At 42.7% G+C, this 19,939-nt stretch overlaps 1 protein-coding gene across 1 annotated transcript in view; it reads left to right on the top strand.

The window, feature by feature from the left end:
* MYOF (myoferlin) overlaps positions 1-19,939 on the top strand; it is a 128,913-nt gene that overhangs the window by 76,951 nt on the left and 32,023 nt on the right. Inside the window, exons 26-36 of the mRNA XM_084904310.1 lie at positions 2,534-2,697; positions 5,102-5,216; positions 7,208-7,313; positions 8,487-8,632; positions 10,933-11,106; positions 12,261-12,369; positions 13,634-13,711; positions 16,402-16,583; positions 16,678-16,836; positions 16,960-17,058; positions 18,169-18,330. Of these exons, the coding sequence (XP_084760436.1) occupies positions 2,534-2,697; positions 5,102-5,216; positions 7,208-7,313; positions 8,487-8,632; positions 10,933-11,106; positions 12,261-12,369; positions 13,634-13,711; positions 16,402-16,583; positions 16,678-16,836; positions 16,960-17,058; positions 18,169-18,330 (1,494 nt within the window). The remainder of the gene's footprint in view (positions 1-2,533; positions 2,698-5,101; positions 5,217-7,207; positions 7,314-8,486; positions 8,633-10,932; positions 11,107-12,260; positions 12,370-13,633; positions 13,712-16,401; positions 16,584-16,677; positions 16,837-16,959; positions 17,059-18,168; positions 18,331-19,939) is intronic.

The raw sequence follows: 19,939 nt of genomic DNA, 5'->3' as shown, positions 1-19,939 counted from the left end.
TTGCTGAGTTAAAAATCGACTTTTGCTTATTAAAAGTCTCATTACAATGAAACCAATGAAAATAATTTTCACAAACTGGACAGCTAAACACAGAGTTATTTGGATTTGTTCTTTATATACTATTTTAAACTCAGCATGCTTTTTGAGGTGAATTTATTATATGTATTCAGTGGGTTTCTTTTGATAATTTTCAGATGAACTCCCTTCGTCTGCAGACGGGCCTCCATACTCAAATAAATGGGGAGTTTACCTTCTTTCTAGCTAGTTTATACATGTTCCTGCTGCCTGACACTCTACCTGACAACTGGTTCAGGATTGTGGTTCTTATCTGCTTGCTGGGCAAGAAACCCATGGCTATTTTATTCATTTAGCAGCACCTGACACATAAATATTTACTGGATGAATAAATAAATCCATGATAGCAGACTTCATCCTTCCACCCATGTTCTCCAACCATCCATCCGTCCGTCCGTCCATCCATCCATCCATCTATCTATCTATCTATCTATCCATCCACCCATCTACCATTCCACATCTATCCAAGTTTTTAGGGAGTAGTGGCTTTATCCCAGCCACAGAGGCAGGTGATGAAGAAGCCAAGCCCTGTCCTCAAGGATCTCATCATCTATTGCAGTGATTGTATTATATAACGGGGTGTCTTGTTAAACATGCTGGCTGCCAGAGCAATTTCAGGGATTCTTATTCTGTTGCTGAGTGAGGGATTAGCGCTAGAGGTGATTCCAATGTGGGTAGACGAGAGGTATCAGGGAACACGTTATTTGAGAAACAAACACATGAGAGACACACAGAGTCCTTACAGCGCAGGCTTGGAAGTGCAATTGGAAATAGATAGAGGGTGGGCTGGCGGTCGCAGGGGAGGCCCTGCGTGGTGGATGCTGATGTCCAGTCAGATGGGTAATGGAAGTGGAGGTTCATCAGGGCACACATAGGAGAGGCTTGCTTCTGCCGTCCTCTAGCATTTCTTGGCTTCCACCTACCTTCCAGCTCTGCGGCTGGAGCTAAGCCTGGAGAAGCTAGCACTGAGCAAGGGTCGATCAGTCTAGGGCTCCCTTTTCCTTTCCCATTTCCAGATCCTTCCCTGCCTAGAGGGAACTGGAGTTTCAATTCCCATAAAGAGATAATCCACCCATTTCACTTGTTTTGTGTGACCCCAGTTTCTCCAGGTTCTAACAGCCTGGGAGTACCAGTAGAGGCACACTTATAACAATAATGGAAATATTGCTGGTTCTTTCCTTCCTGTGCTAATGCCAGACCTCAGTTCTCTACAAAAACCCTCCCCACCCTAGATTTCTGGAAGTCTCTGAGGTGCTTCACCTGTGTTAACGATCCTTTCCCCAAACTGCTAGTTAAAGGCCACAGCCTCAGAGCCACATGAGGCCCTCATCTCTACTGCTGCTGATGCCCTCTTGTCTGTGCCAAGCTTCTACCCTGGATTTCACTAGAGCCATGCTGGCTTCCTAGCAGAAGTGGTTTGAATGTCTTGTTCCTTCTTCCTGTGTCCTTGTCACTTGGAAACCAAAGGAACTGTGCACATGCCCCCAAGTCTGACAGCCCCTGTGACAAAAGGTCCCCCATTTTCTTCCTCACGTTCAGTTCCTCTCAGGGCTCAGAGCCAATATCTGAGACCGGCACTATGTGTCCTTGAACCCAATGTCCCCATCAGGCCCCTACTCAAGCTTCTTCCATCCTCCTTTAGCCAAAAACTCCCTTATCACTTACGCCAATCATCTTCTCAATGAGCTCATCAGCAGACAAATGTAACTTTTTTTTTTTCTTCTGGATTCAAACAGGGACACTCACTCTAGCAAATATCAGTCCTTTTATGATAGTTGACATAATAAAGGGCAGATTATTATAGATTTATAAATTCTAACGTAGAAAGAAGTGCTCTGTAAACCGGAGTCTGCCATTGCCACTGAACCTGCTTCCAAAAAGGTCTTGGTCTACCCACCAGTGGGCATGAAGGCTCAGGATTTTTAGATACCATCCAGGCTAGGTGTTAAACCACCTTCGTGTTTCAGGCAAATTCTTTGTGGATTGCCTGGGAAATGTAGCATCAGTTATAATATTTTTTCTATGGGGAAATGTGCCCCAACTTCTGGCAGTAGGTTTTCCTATAAACTTAGAAGCCTGCATATTCATAAGCTGAGGACTTTTGATAGGTATCTAAAAGATTAGGTTCAGAGAACAATATGGAGCCATTCAAAATAATAACTGAAACAATTAGCACGATATACCATTCTTCACAAAGCACTTTCCCAGTCATTTACACATTTGAACTTTATAAGATGTATAGTATTAGATTATCCCCGGTTTACATTTGGGAACACTGAGTCTTGGGTTTATCCTAAATTGCATAATCATTAACAGCCCAAGTTTGGCTCATACCTTCTGAGCTTTTTCACTTTCTATTACTGGTTAGCTTAAGTCTTGGATGGGCTTAAACATTTATGGGCTGGTTCTATTTCTTGCTCTCTGATGGTGTTTCTCCATTTTTTCTTTTTTTTAATAGTATGAAAACCAAGCTCTTATGTTTGGAAAATGGGGCACCTCTGGATTAGTGGGTCGCCATAAATTTTCTGATGTCACAGGAAAAATAAAACTCAAGAGGGAGTTCTTCCTGCCTCCAAAGGGCTGGGAGTGGGAAGGAAGCTGGACAGTTGATCCTGAAAGAAGGTAAGTTTTCCATTTTCTGATAAAAATGATGTCAATGAAGCTTTGACAACCCCTAGAAGTTGGTTAATGAATCTTCCCCATCATTTTTTTATAACATTTATGTAACACCCAATGAGCAGGAGTAAGCCTACAGAAATGCATAGAAACTTGAAAGGTTTCATTAGAGTCCCATTCAAGGCAAACAAATATAAGAAGACCCTGGGACTAATTTTTATTGAGAACTTTTGTGTGTGAATGTGTCGGAGCCATGTGCTAAGCACTGATACCATCTTACTGAATCTAGACCGCAGCCCTACCAGATGGGTAGTGTCAAAAATTATAAAATATCTGGGATTTTTACCTTCTTGTAAGCTTAGCAAAGTAACCTACCAGCTTCATGGATGATGTTAATTGGAGACACAAGACTCCTGGTTCAGAGACAAAGGACTTTATTGTCCACGGCAATAGCAATACCAGAGTGCTAACATTTACTTTACTTCTCTGAGCCCCAATTCCCACAGGGTGACCCGAAGACAGTCAGATGACACTTGTACATGCAATGGGTGATGTAGCAGGAGAGGAACCTTGAGTTTAGGGAACTCAAATATTGATATTTTATAGTGGGTGAAAAGCATGCTGGCTCTTTGCTCCATAAAGAAATATCCTCTCTGTCTTCCAAATTTGTTTCCCATGTAAACATCCTTGAAAAGACAGTCTGTCACAAAAGTTAAGGGTCCTGTGTGCAGAAATGCAAAAGACACACGGAGATTTATGTCCCAACAAATAATAATATTAGCTCCGCTTTGCAGATGAGGAAACCGATACCTAGAGAGAATAATTAACTTATCAAAGGCTCACAGTCTGGGCACTAGAACTGGCACTCAGCTATTATGCTGGAATATTTGTAAGAAACAGTAGAGGAAACACTTAAAATGGGTGAATCGTATGGTGTGTAAATTATAACTCAAAAGCTGTTATTAAAAAGGGGGGGAATGAAAAACAAAAAACAAACAAACAAAAAAACAACCAAACAGCAGAGAGCAGTAAGCATGTTTTCCCTGGAGTCTGGCTTATGTGTGTTGCCTGTGGCACCAGGACCGGAGGTCCCTCTTCTCCCACTTCATGATGGAGCGCTTGAGTGTGGAGGAACCAAGCTTGTGAACTTGGATTTTAAGACCTCAAACTAGTTTGTGATCTCTGCCCACATTTATTTCTTGTAATCACATAGGCATTGAGGAAGGAGGGAAATGGGTGTGCTGGGTCTGTTCTGTTAAGACCCAGTGTTTGCACATGATTGCTTTTAACCTGTGGCGGCTTACTTTGGATGGAGTTGGGGTTGCTAGTAAGGAGAAGGGAAATGAGATTTGAATTGGACAGAAGGAAGAAAGGTTAGTGAGGACAGGGAAAGGCAGGGGGCATTGTGATTGAAAAAGCAGAAGGTAAAAGGCTGTCAGGGCTGAATGGGACCTCACAGACAGCTACAGGGTCTCCTCCTTCTCTGGGGCCCAGGAAAGTGATGGATGAGCCCAATTTATACAAATGGGTTGGGACTCTGTGTGTTCTGATTTCTTTCCAGTGCTGGATTCTAGGGGAGAATACAGCAGGGAAAAGAGGTAGCACCGGTAAAGGAAAAAGAAACCTCACTTGAGTGAACACCTGGCAGAAGATTTAAGTCGAAGTTGGAGCCTCTGTACTTTCCTCTATGGATTGTCAACATAGTTTCATATCCAAGAGGAAAATTGGCATGGCAGAGAGTCAGTATAGATTTCCCAAGGGCCCAGATGGAGTTTGGAGTCTTAAATGACCTGGTTTGGCTGCCTACCCTAGGAACTATCCAGAAAACCTAAACTCCGTTTAAGATGGAGCAAGCCATGAGTAAGAATTTCCATGCTGGGCCCCATTTAATAATTTAATTTGCACTCTTTTTGTGGACATTTAGGAGTTTTTTCAAGTCTTGGTATTTATAAGTGATGTGCCAGTGAATGTCCTTAGACATTCTCACTTATGTTCTCACTCCATTTTTTAAAATAGGGTGAATGAGGAAGAATGACTGCCTATTCTTTTGAACTGATAGCCAAGAGTTTTGCTGAGAAAAATCTCGAACAGCCCTAAACTGAAACAGATATATGGACTAGGAGGTCCCTATAAGATGCTGCCCACAATCCTTTTCCCCAGTCCGCACCCTACCTACTGCGAAGCAGCAACCCTGCTCGTCTGAGGAGTTCCCTGTAATTTAGGCCTCATTGTTCTAGTGGGCCCCTTCAAAAGCTATTAGCACAAAGAGGAGCTTTGCGGGGAGCACCCACAGGGCCAGAGTGAGGAGGGAACCGGGACCATCCAGGCTGTGGATGGTTCTGGACCAGTGGAGAGAGTTGGGGGTTGTCAGTTGCCATTTCTCCCTTGTTAACACCAGCCTCGCCCGCAGCTTGCTGACTGAGGCCGATGCGGGTCACACGGAGTTCACGGATGAAGTATATCAGAATGAGAGTCGCTACCCCGGGGGCGAGTGGAAGCCGGCCGAAGACCCCTACACCGACACGGTGAGTGGTGTCCTCCGAGGTAGAGCCTTACACATTAGCTGTTTGGACCCCTGGTCTGTGAATCCACTAACCACAAGCGTGGTCTCCCCTTCTCCTCTGCTCCATCTCGTGTTCTGAACAGCCTTGCATTCATCACACAAGCGACCTATAGTTATTTTCTGTAGAAAAGACGTTGGCCTATGTGGTAAAGGCTTTGCAACTTTTAAAATTGTAAATGTTTATTTTTTTTGGAATAGTTTTAAAAAGATTTACAAATTGAAGGCTTATGTTTTTAAACTATCCAAACAGCATAAAAGGAAATGAAAAATAGTTCTTCTTCATGATCCACATTTCACTCCCCAGAGATAACCATTCATAGTTTTCTGTTCGTACACAAGGATATAACTTTTCTCCCCACCGAAATAGAATTGTATGCACAGTTCTACAACTTGTAATTTTTACATAACAATAAATCTTGGACAGCTTTTGGTATTAATACTTATAGATCTGTTGTACATTTTTTTTTTTTTTTTGCCAGACCCAATGCTGTTACAATAAAGCGCTTTTATTTTCTGTATATTAGCCTTTATTAGAGAAAAGATGGTTGTAAAAGTAGACTTGAAATATTTATGGACCCCCCCAAGAAAGACATTTTCTCTTTAAAATCTAGGTTTGCTCTTATCAGATTTTGGAGTCTTGATTTTGGAATCTTTAGTGTTTTATTACAAATTAAAGAAATGGGTTGCAGTAGATCCACACAATCACCTTGCTCTAATGAGCTTTTGGAAAAATGCCTGCAGTGTTTTGGTATAGGCACCCAATATAATTTCATTTGCACTCTTTTCGTGGACATTTGGTGTTTTTTCAATTCTTGGCATTTACAAGTGATGAGCCAGTGAATGACCTTGGACATACATTGTTATTCCCTTGTGGAGTTCATCTGTAGGGGACATCCCTAGAGGGGCTTGGTCAAGGTTTTGATGCACATAAAGTTTTTTTTTTTTTAATATATTTTATTGATTTTACACAGAGAGGAATTGAAAGGGATAGAGAGTTAGAAACATCGATGAGAGAGAAACATCGACTAGCTGCCTCTTGCACACTCCCCAATGGGGATGTGCCCTCAACCAAGGTACGTGCCCTTAACCGGAATCAAACCTGGGACCTTTCAGTCCGCAAGCCGACGCTCTATCCACTGAGCCAAACCGGTTTCAGCTTGATGCACATAAAGTTTTGATAAATATTGCCAGACTGCTTTCAAAGAGGTTGTATAAATTTATATTCCCAGCAGCTGCATAGTAGAGGGCTGTTTTCTAAACACGTACCATCCCATTTTAACATCTTTGACCATACTTGAAAAACTGGTATCCTGTTGCTATATTAATTTTCACAGTCTTAATTTAAAGTAAAACTGAGTATTTCTCCATATGTTTACAGACCCCCCCCCTTTACTTCTTTTTACTATGAGCTTCCCCCCTGCATAACACCCCATCAGTTTTTGTGCAGAACTGAAGTAACTATTTAAAATAAACTTTCTTCAATCATACATGATTATTATCTACAACCTCCAGCACCATTATCCCATACTTGAAGACATGTGTTTTTCATGCCTTACCCATTTCTGATGGGTTCTTTCCAATATAGCCCCTCATAAAAGGAGTCACACCATTTTGTAATATTAAATTGAACCATATGGAACTGCTGATATTTCACCATTTTGACATGCAAAAACAATTTCCCATGGTTCAACCTAACACGTTCCCTAATGGTGGAAACAGAGATTGTTCTCTTTTTTAAACGAATTTTCATATAGTAATTATATCTAAATAAAAATTAGAGATTTTTTTCTGAGTAAGACTCATGTCTAAGCTGCTATCTCAGTTACCATGTGAATTCCATAGATAAGTGTGAGGAATCATATCTCATCTTTGTGTCTTAGATGACCTTATGGCTTAGTTGTAAGTCTTTAAATATTCATTTTTATTTATTTATTTATTTTTTTTTTTTTTAAGAACGGTGACAAAGCAGCATCACCCAGTGAGCTCCTGTGCCCTCCAGGTTGGAGGTGGGAAGACGATGCATGGGAATATGACATAAATCGTGCAGTGGATGAGAAAGGTAACATTTTATTTTAATTTAAAAAAATTTTTATTACAGTTGACAATAGTTTCAGGTGTACAAGAAAGTGATTAGACACGTTTATATATACACCTTATGAAATGATCACCCCAATAAGCCTCGTAGAGAAAGGTAAGATGTTAGTTTAATTTCTGACTAGCCTGGCCCTGGTTAGCCAGAGTAAAGTTTCCTTTGGAGGGAGGGGTCTTACCCCTGCTGGTTTGCCTGTGACAACCAGTTATGTGGTTTTACTTGTGACTGTTCAGATGCCAAATCTGAAGGACAAGCTAGTGCTTGGACAGGTGCAGGGTTGGGGACTGTCAAGAGTAAAAATGTGAGGTAAGGAGGCCAGGTGCCTGGACTTTGGGATGCCGGGGGGATCTGTAATGAGATATTTTCTCTATTCTGACCACACCCCATTCCCTCTCTGGAGACTATAAATTACCTTCGAAGCCCTATTCAACAATAATGCAGATTACTGAGGTAGCCTCTGCTAATGGTGTGTATCTTTTTCTATGAACAGTGATCTAAAGTTTAAATGAAACTGTAACATTTAGAATTATCAAAAGAGAAAACCCTGATATTTTTTTTCTTGCAAGATGGAGTAGTACCCAGAAACACCTAGCTTTCAAATAGATTTGAAAAGTATGATACATGCATGTGCGTTGTAATAATAGTTAACATTAACTGAGCACAACCTATGGGCTGAGCACAGCTCTCATGCTTTGCATGCATTATATTGATTAATTCTATTTTAAAATTGTGTATTTTGCCATGATATTGGAGAAATTAGACCCTAGGCAGGTTTGCTTACTTGCAAGAAACTTTTTTTAATACACTGCCTGCAAGTAGGGATGCTGGGATTTGAACTCAAACTGTGTGACCGCACAGACCACATGCTTTTAACCACCACCTGCTTCTGCCTCTTGTACTGTGCTTTATTCTTAGATTTATTGAATGAAGGTAAAAAAGTGGAGGGGAACCCCATGGCCACCGAGGAAGAGGGAGCCAGGGGAATAATGCTATATACAGTTTGAAAGGAGCAGTGGCATTCAGTCATGATGATAGAGAATATTTAGGGGCAGAGGGAATGACTGAATGTCTCCTGGAAGTTTAGTTGGTGATCTGACAAGTGTGTTGCCTCTCAATAACCATTCACACTGTCTGTTCCAGGCTGGGAGTATGGAATTACTATTCCTCCTGATAATAAGCCCAAGTCCTGGGTTGCTGCAGAGAAAATGTATCATACTCATAGACGACGAAGGCTGGTCCGAAAACGCAAGAAAGATTCAACACAGTCCACTGCCAGTACTGCAAAGGTAAGAGGGCCAGTGGGAGGGATCTGGGCTGGGCTCTGCCTTCCAGACCACAAAGAAGTCCACTTAGCTTTTTCTACAGAAGCCATTTGCCAATCAAGGCCTGCTACCTTGCTCCAGGGTTCTCAGGGTGCTCCTCACCCCGATTGATCAGCAACAACAGCATCACCCAGGAATTTGTCAGAGGTGCCCTACTCATTTAGAAACTCTGAGGGTGGAGCCAAGCAACAAAGTGATTCTGAGACAGGCTAAATATTGCAAACCACTCAAGAGGTAGTAGTACCAGAAACAGAAATTATTTGGTAGCATAATGGAATAGTGGCAATAGCTCAGGACTTGGAATAAGAGGCATAAAGATTCAAATCCTGGCTTCATTTTGCTTCTCATCTGCAAAATGGGTATCACACCATGCTACAAATTAGGGAATGGTAGGGCTTAAATGGAATAATAATAAAGTGGAACAATAATACTAATCCTACATAATCTAATAAAAGCATAATATGCAACAACCAGTCGCTGTGACATACACTGACCACCAGGGGGCAGATGCTCAATGCAAGAGCTGCCCCCCTGGTGGTCAGTGTGATCCCACAAGGGGAGTACCACTCAGCCAGAAGCTGGGCTCACAGCTGGTGAGTGCAGTAGCCTTGGCAGGAGCCTCTCCCACCTCCACTGCAGGAAAGCAGTAAGGAGCGAGGGGTCCCTGACTGCTAGAGGGTGCAGGCCTGCTGAGGGACCCCCTCCCCCAAGTGCACAAATCTCATGCACCAGGCCTTTAGTAATAGTAACAAGTAGCACATTTTGTATGTCTTTAATAAGGCTAGATACTGAACAGGCATTATCTACCAACTACAGAGTTAACATTTTATCCCCATTTCACAGAGATTAAATAGATTTGCTCTAGGTCACATGTCTAGTAACCAATACAACTGGTGTTTGAACCCAAGCTAGGCTAATTCCTAACGAGAACTCTTTCTGTCCCACAAAGTTCCTGACTCACACAGTAGATATAATGAATGAAGTTACTTTTTATTAGATGGTGAGCTTCTTAGGCACAAAGATGGATCCATAGTCATCTTTGTATGCTACTTGCTAGCTCAGGAACTTGTTCCTAATAAATGATGGGATAAATTGAATGAGCTGATCGATGAATATTTGTTGTTTGATTATCTCTATCCTAATGGGGTGAGAAATTTCTACAGGCATTTGATGTCCTTCTTCCCTGTGAGAGCACCAAGGTGACAAGGAAAGAACACTGAGCCAGCAGTCAGAGGACTGGAACTTGACCCTGTTCTGCCAGGGTCTTGTGGAGACTTCAGTCATGTTCCCTAATCTCCTTCACTCCTGGCTACATAAACTATTTCAGTGTTACTGTTAACACAACTAGAGGGCCAATTACAGACTGTGCTTGACCTGAATTTTCTGTTCATTCAAAGTTGAAAAAATAGCCCCTACAGTGATATTAACCCACATGGAGTTCTTACTAGTATCTCTACAATCCAATGTGACTCAGTAGTATTCTGCACTTATTAAATCTACCCAGACTTTTTAGATGTTTACATAAAATTCCCACCACTAAAATGTCAGTTACATGTAGGCAAGGACCCTTTCTACCTTTCTTATCGTTGCTTCCTCAGCTCTTGGCACAGTCCCTGACACATCTAGGCACTCATATTTGTTGAGGGAATTGAGTCGAATATTGAAAACTGAGATCATTTATAGGTAAATAGTTTTAAGATAAAAAGTACTATACTCAGTTGTTAATTATTGCAGGAGTAATATACCCTGATATTCGGGTAATTAGTAATTGTGGCAACTATTAGCTTAAACAAGATATTTAAAACCTAGGGAGGATGGTATCATTTTATCCTCCACATATAAAATGGCGTTAATAATGTGATAGATTAATAATAATATATCACAATAGCAGGTTTTCTTATGAGCTAATGAAGTGAAGACAAAGAAAGAAACTTCAGAAAGAGTCGATTTGCTTTACCCACCCACCCACCAAGTCTTAATAAAATGCTTCTACTGATAGTACAGCCACCACCTTGGTAGCATCTCATTCCATGGGGATTGTCTGGTTATCTCTATATTCTACTAGCCTATCAGCTCTGCAAGGGCAGACAGTCTAGCCTGTCTGTCTTGTTGTTTGTTGTGTGCCTGGCTCCTAGCACAGTGCTTGGCACAGAGATGATTTCCAACACCTATTTATTGGTTAACCAAATAGTTTGCTTTATCAATATAAGGATGATGGTCATGATCACGATGACCATCATGAAAACTTTTAACTTCTGTTTCAGGCCATGAAAGAATTTGAAGACCAGGAGGGCTGGGAATATGCTTCTCTTATTGGCTGGAAATTTCACTGGAAACAACGCAGCTCAGATACCTTTCGCCGCAGACGTTGGAGGAGAAAAATGGCTCCTTCAGAAACACTCGGTGCAGCGGCCATCTTTAAACTGGAAGGTGCCCTTGTAAGTAATCAGTAGCCAAACTTCATCTAACATGGGTCGAGGAAGAATATATGAGTGTTGGAGACAATACCACTGATTTCACAGAGGTTCCTCCAGGACTGCAAGACTGCATATAATTTGAGAGAAAGCTCCACATCTTATGTGCTCGGTCATTTTTGTAGAATGAAAGCACCATGAACACGCAAAAGTGCTAAGAAGTCCTGCTGTAGGCACACCTATTTAATGTTGCTTCACCTAACATTTTCCAAATATATCTGTTCCCAAACCCTTGTTGCAGGCACATCTATTAACACCCAAGGCGCAGGGTCTTGAATCATAGCTTCTAAACTACAACTGTTCAAACTGAGGAAGTTAAATATACAGATATGGGGGTGAGGGGAGGAAGGACAGAAGGATGGCTGACAGAATTAGAGAATAATTCATATGGAAGCACAATAAAGAAGGCAGCGAGGAACGCCCTAGCTCATTTGGCTCAATGGGATAGAGTGTCAGACTGCGGACTGAAGGATCCTGGGTTTGATTCTGGTCAAGGGCACTAGGCTTGATCCCAAATAGGGGGCGTGCAGGCGACAGCTGATCAGCAATTCTCTCTAATCATTGATGTTTCTATTTCTCTCTCCCTCTCCCTTCCTCTCTGAAATTAATAAAAATATAGTAAAAAAAAAAAAAAAAAAAAAAAAAAAAGGAGGAAGAGGAGGAGGAGGAGGAGGAGGAGGAGGAGGCGGCACTGAGGGAAAAAGCAGAAAGATGGAAGGAGTGATTAGTAAAATGGTGGTGGTTGATCTAAAACAATGTGGTAATCAGGAACAGCCTTTTCTTGTTTCTGCACGCTGACCAGCTGTGTTCCTCCTTCGATGCTCTTTCTCTTCCTCCTCGCATCCTTTTAATCCCCTCATTTATCCTTTACACTTTTTCTTTCCTCTTTTTCTCTCAGTGGCAGGGTGTGATAAGCCTGGACATGAGGTAGAAGGCCTGGCTTCACTTTCCTGCTCTTCCCAGAGAAGTGGCCATTGCTTACTGTTCTGGGCTGTGCTCATCTCTAAAAATAACGCGATTGGATGAGAAAACTCTATTTTAATAACCACTCTTCCATTTGTTGGTGATTCTCGCCTCTTCAGTTGTAGGCATGGCTCATTGCTTTTCTGCCTCCTTAGGGCGCAGACACGACTGAGGACGAAGATGAAAAAAGCGCAGGAAAGCAGAAGCACAGCGCCACCTCTGTGTTTGGGGCCAACACTCCCATCGTTTCCTGTAACTTTGACAGTAAGTCTATGGCGTGTATTCATGCATTCCCGTAGTAGGATTTTTATCTCAAGAAGACTCTTCAAATCACAAATATAATAAAAATGTACTTTCATTTTCATCAATTGAGGAAGAGGATTTAAAAAAAAATATGTTTAATATATTTTATTGATTTTTTTTTTTTTTTACAGAGAGGAAGGGAGAGGGAGGGAGATATAGAAACATCAATGAGAGAGAAACATCAATCAGCTGCCTCCTGAATACCCCCTATGGGGATGTGCCCACAACCTAGGTACATGCCCTTGACCAAAATCGAACCTGGGACCCTTGAGTCCTCAGGCTGGCGCTCTATCCACTGAACAAAACCGGTTAGGGCGAGGAAGAGGATTTTTAAAAAGCAGCTTTAAAATCATATTTGGGGTAGAAAGTGGTCACATTATTAATTTTTAACATACTCTGTTCAATAAACTCTGTACTCATCCTGTCTATTAAGCCCCCCAAAAGATGGTCATAATGAGAGAGAAAAAAATATTCAAATAGTTAAATAAAGTTGTTTTCCATGATAACCTTCAGGAATTTCAGAATGAGGCAGAGCCACTTTGTAATAATAGCAAATTGTTATATAAGTTATATATGTCCAGGCACTGAACATTGTTAGGGCCTATTATTGTTCCCATTTTACAGGGGAGCAAAGCTGAGGTGCAGAAAGATTAAATAACTTGACTGAGGTCTTAACAGCTTGTAAGCAATGGAGACAAGACTTGAGCTCATGCAGTCTAGAATCTGTGCAGGGAATCACAATGCTCTACTATCCTCAAATTATGTGTGTGGGGGGGGGGAGGTATGATGGTGGGGAGCATGTTGAGTGAGGTGGGATGTATATGTATTAATATAAATAAGGATAAAGAATATAAAGATTTTGAACAAACAACTGTTTCCTAGATCTGGTGCCAAAATAGTATAGGAAGTCCTATTTCTGTAACTCCTGGAGACTTGGTCCCCTCTCAAAGGTCGATGATGACAAGCTGTGCCCCGAATCCAGGCAGCCGACACCGGGAGTCATGAATGGTCTCCTGATGGAAGCATTTGCAATGAGCTTCCTGTGGTATTTTAAGTGTTTCCGTCTACCGGAAACAGAACTGCCGTATATGTGTCCATTACTTGGTAGAAGTAGATTTGGGTGACCCATTTATCTGAAACATGCTATCATCTCCAGATATTCCAGGGACATTGTAGTGTGCAATATGATGTTGCTCGTAAGTAACCTCCATCCCGTTCCTTTTAGGAACCTACATGTACCATCTGCGCTGCTATATCTACCAAGCCAGGAACCTCATGGCGTTAGACAAGGACAGCTTTTCAGGTAAAGGGAGAAACCCTCCCTCTCACACCTCGTTCCGTGGCAGGCTAGCTCCATTCTGCTTTTCTCCAAGTGGATGCTTCCAGTTATTTCTAACAACAGCAAAACGCATTTCCACATTGACACGAGTTTGATGTGCAGGAAGTAAATTGCTCAGTCGTAGGTCAGTGAGCACTGAGTTCAGTGGTGAGCACTGTTACTGGTGCTGGAGATACACAGAGCACACGTGGCCTTTTCATACTAATAATCATATTTTTCATTTTTATTTATTTTATATATATATATATATATATATATTATTGATTATGATATCACATAATTGTCCTCATCCCCCCATATTAATAATCATTCGTTGATTAAGTAATGAAAAGCACCAAGAGGAAAAGCAGTTTCTGCTCTCTGTTAGTACACATAGCTAAATCCATATACCCTGGGCTCTTGGGTTCATTGTAAATTAAGATCATAAATATACATGTAAGACCATATATAGAAATATATATATATATATATATATATATATATATATATATATATATATATATATATGTAATTCTCTCAAGTTAACAAAAAGATCACAAATTTGCCTATTTACCTACAGCACAGGCAGGCTTGAAGCAGTTTGGAATCCATCCTGACCTCCTTTGCTGTCTACTCCCTAAATTCCCAGCCCCATAAAACCATGAAGGTTCACGCTGACAGCTCAGCTCCTTTGTCGCCTTTGGACTGGTTCTGAGGAGAAGGCTGGGACGAGGAGGAGGGGGGAGGTCAGGGGTCCGGCCATCCGGGGGTTTGTGCTGTTGAATTCGCCTGGGCCTTACAGCAGGTGCCTGACACTCTGGCAGCTCACATCAACGTGAGGTGTCTTCCAAGCATATATAAATGATTTCCTTTTCTTACAGATTAGAGCACATTCAAAGTTATGCCCATAATCCACATCTCCAAAATGGCTTTTGAAGACATTTCCAAATATTCACCAGCAGGGGGCACTCAATCATTGAAAGTCAAAGTTAGAATCCTGTCAAAATTCTTAACTGAAGTTGCATAAAACTCGAAGCACATTCCTTGCAGTTTGAGGTATAAGATATATCGCTGGAGCAAAATCAGAGTCCCATCCATATGATGCTACAATGCTAAAAACCAAGTAGTACTCTTTTTGGCTCATGTGAAACAGCTTTAGTTTAGAGATTAGCTTATGCTCAGATAGATCTGTTCTATGCAAATGCAAAAAGTTTTTGTGAAATTAGCGTGGAGAATAAATGGATTTTTTTTCTTATCATTTTTCATCTTTATTGAGGTGTAATTGAAAAAGTTAGACTTAATATGTACAATATGATATACGTACACATTGTGAAAGGATTCCCACAATTGAGTTAGCATGTCCATGATCTCACATATTTACCTTTTGTGTGTCTGTGTGTATGAGAACACTTAAGTTGTACTCTCCTAGCAAATTTCAATTATACAGTGCAGTGTTTTCATCTACTAGAGGCCCAGTGCACAAAATTCATTCACTGGAGGTGGGGGTGGGAGGTGTCCTTCAGCCTGGCCTATACCCTCTCGCAATCTGGGACTGCTTTGGGGATGTCCAACTGCCAATTTAGGACTGATCCCACAGGAATCCCTAGACTGGCAGTTGGATATCCCTCTTGCAATCCGGGACCACTGACTCCTAACCACTCTGCCTGCCTGCCTGATCCCCCCTAACCACTTGCCTTTCTGCCTGATCACCCCTAACTGCTCACCTGCCTGCCTGATTGCCCCTAACTGCCTCGGCCCACCCCAGTGGCTGCCTCTGTCTCGGCCCTGACACCATGGCTTCATCTGGAAGTATGTCTAGAAGGTCTTTTTGCTGTCTGGTCTAATTAGCATATTACGCTTTTATTATTATAGATAGTCACCATGTTATACATGAAATCCTCAGACCTTATTCATCTTATAACTAAAATGTGTACCCTTTTACTAATATCTCCCACTTCCCCCTCCATCCAGCCCCTGGCAACCTCCATTCTATTCTCTTTTTCCCATGAGTTTGACTTTTTGTGGGAGATTCCATATATAAGTAATACCATGTAATATTTTTCTCTCTGTCTGGCTTACTTCACTTAACATAATACCCTCAAGGTCCATCCATATTGTCACAAATGGCAGGATTTACTGTTTATTAAAGGCTGAATTATATTCCATCGTTTATGTATATGTATCCATATCTATAAATGTCCCTCATTATCTTCATCCCTTCATCCACAGGTTGCCTTTTCGTTTTGCTGATGGTTTCTTTGCTATGCAGAAGCTTTTTGGTTTGATCTAGTCCCAGTTATTTATTTTTGCTTTTGTTGCCTTTGCTTTGGTGTCAAACTTTTTTTTTTTTTTAATGTATTTTATTGATTTTTTACAGAGAGGAAGGGAGAGAGACAGAGAGCTAGAAACGTCGATGAGAGAGTAACATCGACCAGCTGCCTCCCACATACCCCCTACCGGGGATGTGCCCGCAACCAAGGTACATGCCCTTGACCGGAATAGAACCTGGGACCCTTCAGTCCGCAGACTGACGCTCCATCCACTGAGCCAAACCAGTTTCGGCTGGTGTCAAACTTTTTTTAAAAAATCATTGCCAAGCCAATGATTTCTTCTAGGAGTTTTATGATTTCAGACTTTGTCTATGACCCCACTATTACTCTCCTTTTCTGTTTTAGACCCATATGCTCATGTTTCCTTCCTCCATCGAAGTAAAACCACGGAGATCATCCACTGTACTCTGAATCCCACATGGGACCAAACCATTATATTTGATGAAATTGAAATCTGTGGGGAACCCCAAACAGTCCTACAGAGCCCACCCAAAGTTGTCATCGAACTTTTTGACAGTGATAAAATGGTAGGTAAATTAAAATTTCTAAGATGGCTCTGGGGATTGATGGAGATGTGTAGGGGTGTTGTTTGGGGAATTAAAGGATTGTTTGTTTCTCTAGGGCAAGGATGAATTTTTAGGACGAAGCATGTGCTCTCCTCTGGTGAAACTAAACTCAGAAAAGGACATCGCGCCCAAGCTTCTCTGGTACCCAGTAATGAATGGGGACAAGGCCTGCGGGGACGTCCTTGTAACTGCAGAGCTGATTCTGAGACAGAAGGTACTTGCCGAGTCCTCACTCACACATGCTTTCAGAGTAGCTGCTTAAAATTCTGTTCACAACTCCAGGCACTGTTTACTTGAACTAACAGGCGGTATTGACATTTGCATCTTTGTTTCACAGGGTGGCTCCAACCTTCCCATTCTTCCCTCACAAAGGGCACCGAATCTATACATGGTCCCCCAGGGGATCCGGCCTGTGGTTCAGCTCACTGCTATTGAGGTATGCTGCTCTCTGTGACTTGTGATCAAATCAAATGGATATGGCTGTAGTGAATCTTTCATAGAGGAAATGGGATCTTGCTGTCTCCAATTTATTATAGAACTAGAGGCCCAGTGCACAAAATTCATGCAAGAGTAGACCTTCCCTCCCCTGGCTGCCAGCACTGGCTTCCCGCTGACACCCAGGACCTGGGCTTCCCTCGCAGTCCTCGGTTTGTCTGGAAGGACATCCAGAAGGGCATCCAGTCTAATTAGCATATTATGTTTTTATTATTATAGATTTGCCTCAAATTTTGAAATATTCATGGAAATAGAAGACTTGTCAGAGCAGTCAATTCTAGCATTACTGAGGGATTTTCGAGTTCTCATTTACTATGAGTCAATAGATTTCTGAGTTTCCCGGGTCAACGAAAGAACTGGGAGAGGAAAAACAGACTCAAAACAGCACGCCTGTGTGTACAGAGAGACAGGGGAAGGGACCACAGAGGGAGGTGGAGATGGAGAGTGGGAAGGGAGTATTGGAAATGGTGAGATGTCAGACAATGGAGCAGACACAGGCCAATGGAGCCAAGTGGGTAGTTCAATGGACAGGATCTGGCCTACTTTAGGGGCCTTGTTAGTCAAGCAGCAGGCACTTTGGGATTTCTATCCTTAAGCTGTCATGCTCTTGTTCTCAAAGACGGAGGCAGATGGCTTTAAGCAACCCCTGTCATTTTTGAATGCTTGCATGTCAGACACTGTGAAGAAGTTTACACTTGATCCTCAAATAACCTCAGGAGAGATAAAACTATCAGTCCTGTTTATAGATGGGACACAGAGTGGTTAACCAACCTGCCAGACTTCACCTCCTGTTCCATGGCGCAGCCAGGATTTGATTCGTGCACTCAGCTGCTCTGCTATTTCAGCAGCTCAGGCAGGAGAAGGAGTGGCAGGCCCGCCTCCGTTGCATGGCCTGCAGGCTTTCTAGGATGATGTTCTCAAGAGATTTTTAGCAAATCCTCACAAGCCTTCCTTAAAGAATTGACTGAGTATGAAGAGAAAATTTTTCCCTTTGAATATTATGTTGAATATGCTGGGTTGCCTTCCCTTCTCTTTACATTGTTTTTCTTAGATTCTAGCTTGGGGCTTAAGAAATATGAAGAACTACCAGATGGCTTCTATCACATCCCCGAGTCTCATTGTGGAGTGTGGAGGGGAGAGGGTAGAGTCCGTGGTCATCAAAAACCTTAAGAAGACACCCAACTTTCCGGGTTCCGTCCTCTTCATGAAAGTGGTACAGTATCAAGACTGTAATCACTCGTGTGTGCTGAGTAGCTGGATTTTATTTGAAATATGAAATATATCGACACCGCTCACCTACATGTAGCTTATCTATTTCCAAAGTCTGACAGCAACTAGAAGAACTGCGTTGGAGTCACTGGGCAGTGCCTCTTCCCCCTTACACTCTTACACTGTCGTGATGGCTTCTTAAGGTTTCAGACAACCCCAATGAGACAGAACTATCTATGAGCGATACTGATGTATTTCTCCAGGAAACTTTCCATCTCTTCCACTGTGATAAGCCCTTGCCCAATGCCCTGAGGGCGGAAAGTTAACCCTCCCTTGTGGCCCGGTAGGTGCACAGGGACCAGAACCCTCCACATAGGGGCTGGCTGACTGGGGAGGAACAGTCAGGGTGGAACCCACATGAGGAAATGGGGCCACATCCGAACAGCCTGGGCCTGGGCCCCACCTCCGGGCACCCCTGCGATGACATCTACTTTGTTGAGTCAGAGTTACCCTCTGGTTATTAGAAATGAGGCAGCATCAGCTCTGGTTCTCAGTCTTCCATCGTAGACACAGACTAGTTTGGAAGGAGATGAGGTCACTTTGTCCTTCCACAATCCTTCACTTTCTAAAGAGAAGAATCGTTCTGTTTCACTCTGCTATATGAAAAGAGATAAAAAATAAAGACGGGGTAGAAAGTCCAGAACCTTCCTGATCCTTTCCCCAGCCCAGTCATTTGGTGTCTCCAACACCCTGCTCTTGAACTCTAGGGTGCTGTGGATTAACTTCCCCTTTTATAGACGAGGAGGCTGAGGCGGAGAGAGGGGAAATGTCTTACCCACGTCCCCGCAGGGAGTGGCAGGACTACAGCAGCAGTCCAGAACTGACCCTGTAGAGAGCAGCATTTTTCTCCTCGTACGCTCACTTTGGGGGAAACTTACACAGCTAGCAAGCGGGTGGCTAGAGTTTGGACTCAGGTCCCTCCAACACCAAAGCCCATGATCTTCCCCGACAATGGTGCAATGGAGAACCACCTGGTGCTCCAAGCCAAAATCCCGAAGTGATCGCTGCCAGGCCGCTCCAACCATCCGTGTCCACTCCCCAGCCCCGCCCTACCCGCCACCCCAAGTTCTAGCCTGGAATCTAGCCCTGGGCGGCAAAGGTGAGGGAAGCTACTCAGTTGACCCCAGCTTCTCCCGTCCCTCTGCAAGCTCAGAGGTGGAAATTCACCTGAGACCAGCAATGCTTTCCCAATCAGACAGCGTCACCAAGGCCACCAGATTCCACATGGAGGAACCGAGAGGCGTTGAGGAAAAATGAGCATCCCATTTTGGCACTGAACTTCCAGGGCTAAAAGATTCCCAAGCCACAGTTATTTCCCTTGAAGGTCCCCTTTGAGTGTGAGCATTTTTAAATTCCAACTAAACGCTAACTCCACATCCTGTCACAGAGCAGAGCCAGGTACTAAGGTACTATTCTGGGCACTTCACATGTATTAACTCAACAACGCTACTGTTACTGAGAAGGTAATTGGGGTAGAGAAAGTTCCCTGAGGTCATGCGGCTCCTAGTGGGAGAGCCAGGATCCTGCCCGTCCCAGGTGGTCTGGCTCAGAGT

The sequence above is a fragment of the Pipistrellus hanaki genome (assembly GCF_964339955.1).
Source record: "Pipistrellus hanaki genome assembly, chromosome: 14".
Taxonomy (NCBI): domain Eukaryota; kingdom Metazoa; phylum Chordata; class Mammalia; order Chiroptera; family Vespertilionidae; genus Pipistrellus; species Pipistrellus hanaki.
This window is presented reverse-complemented; position numbering and strand designations above follow the sequence as displayed.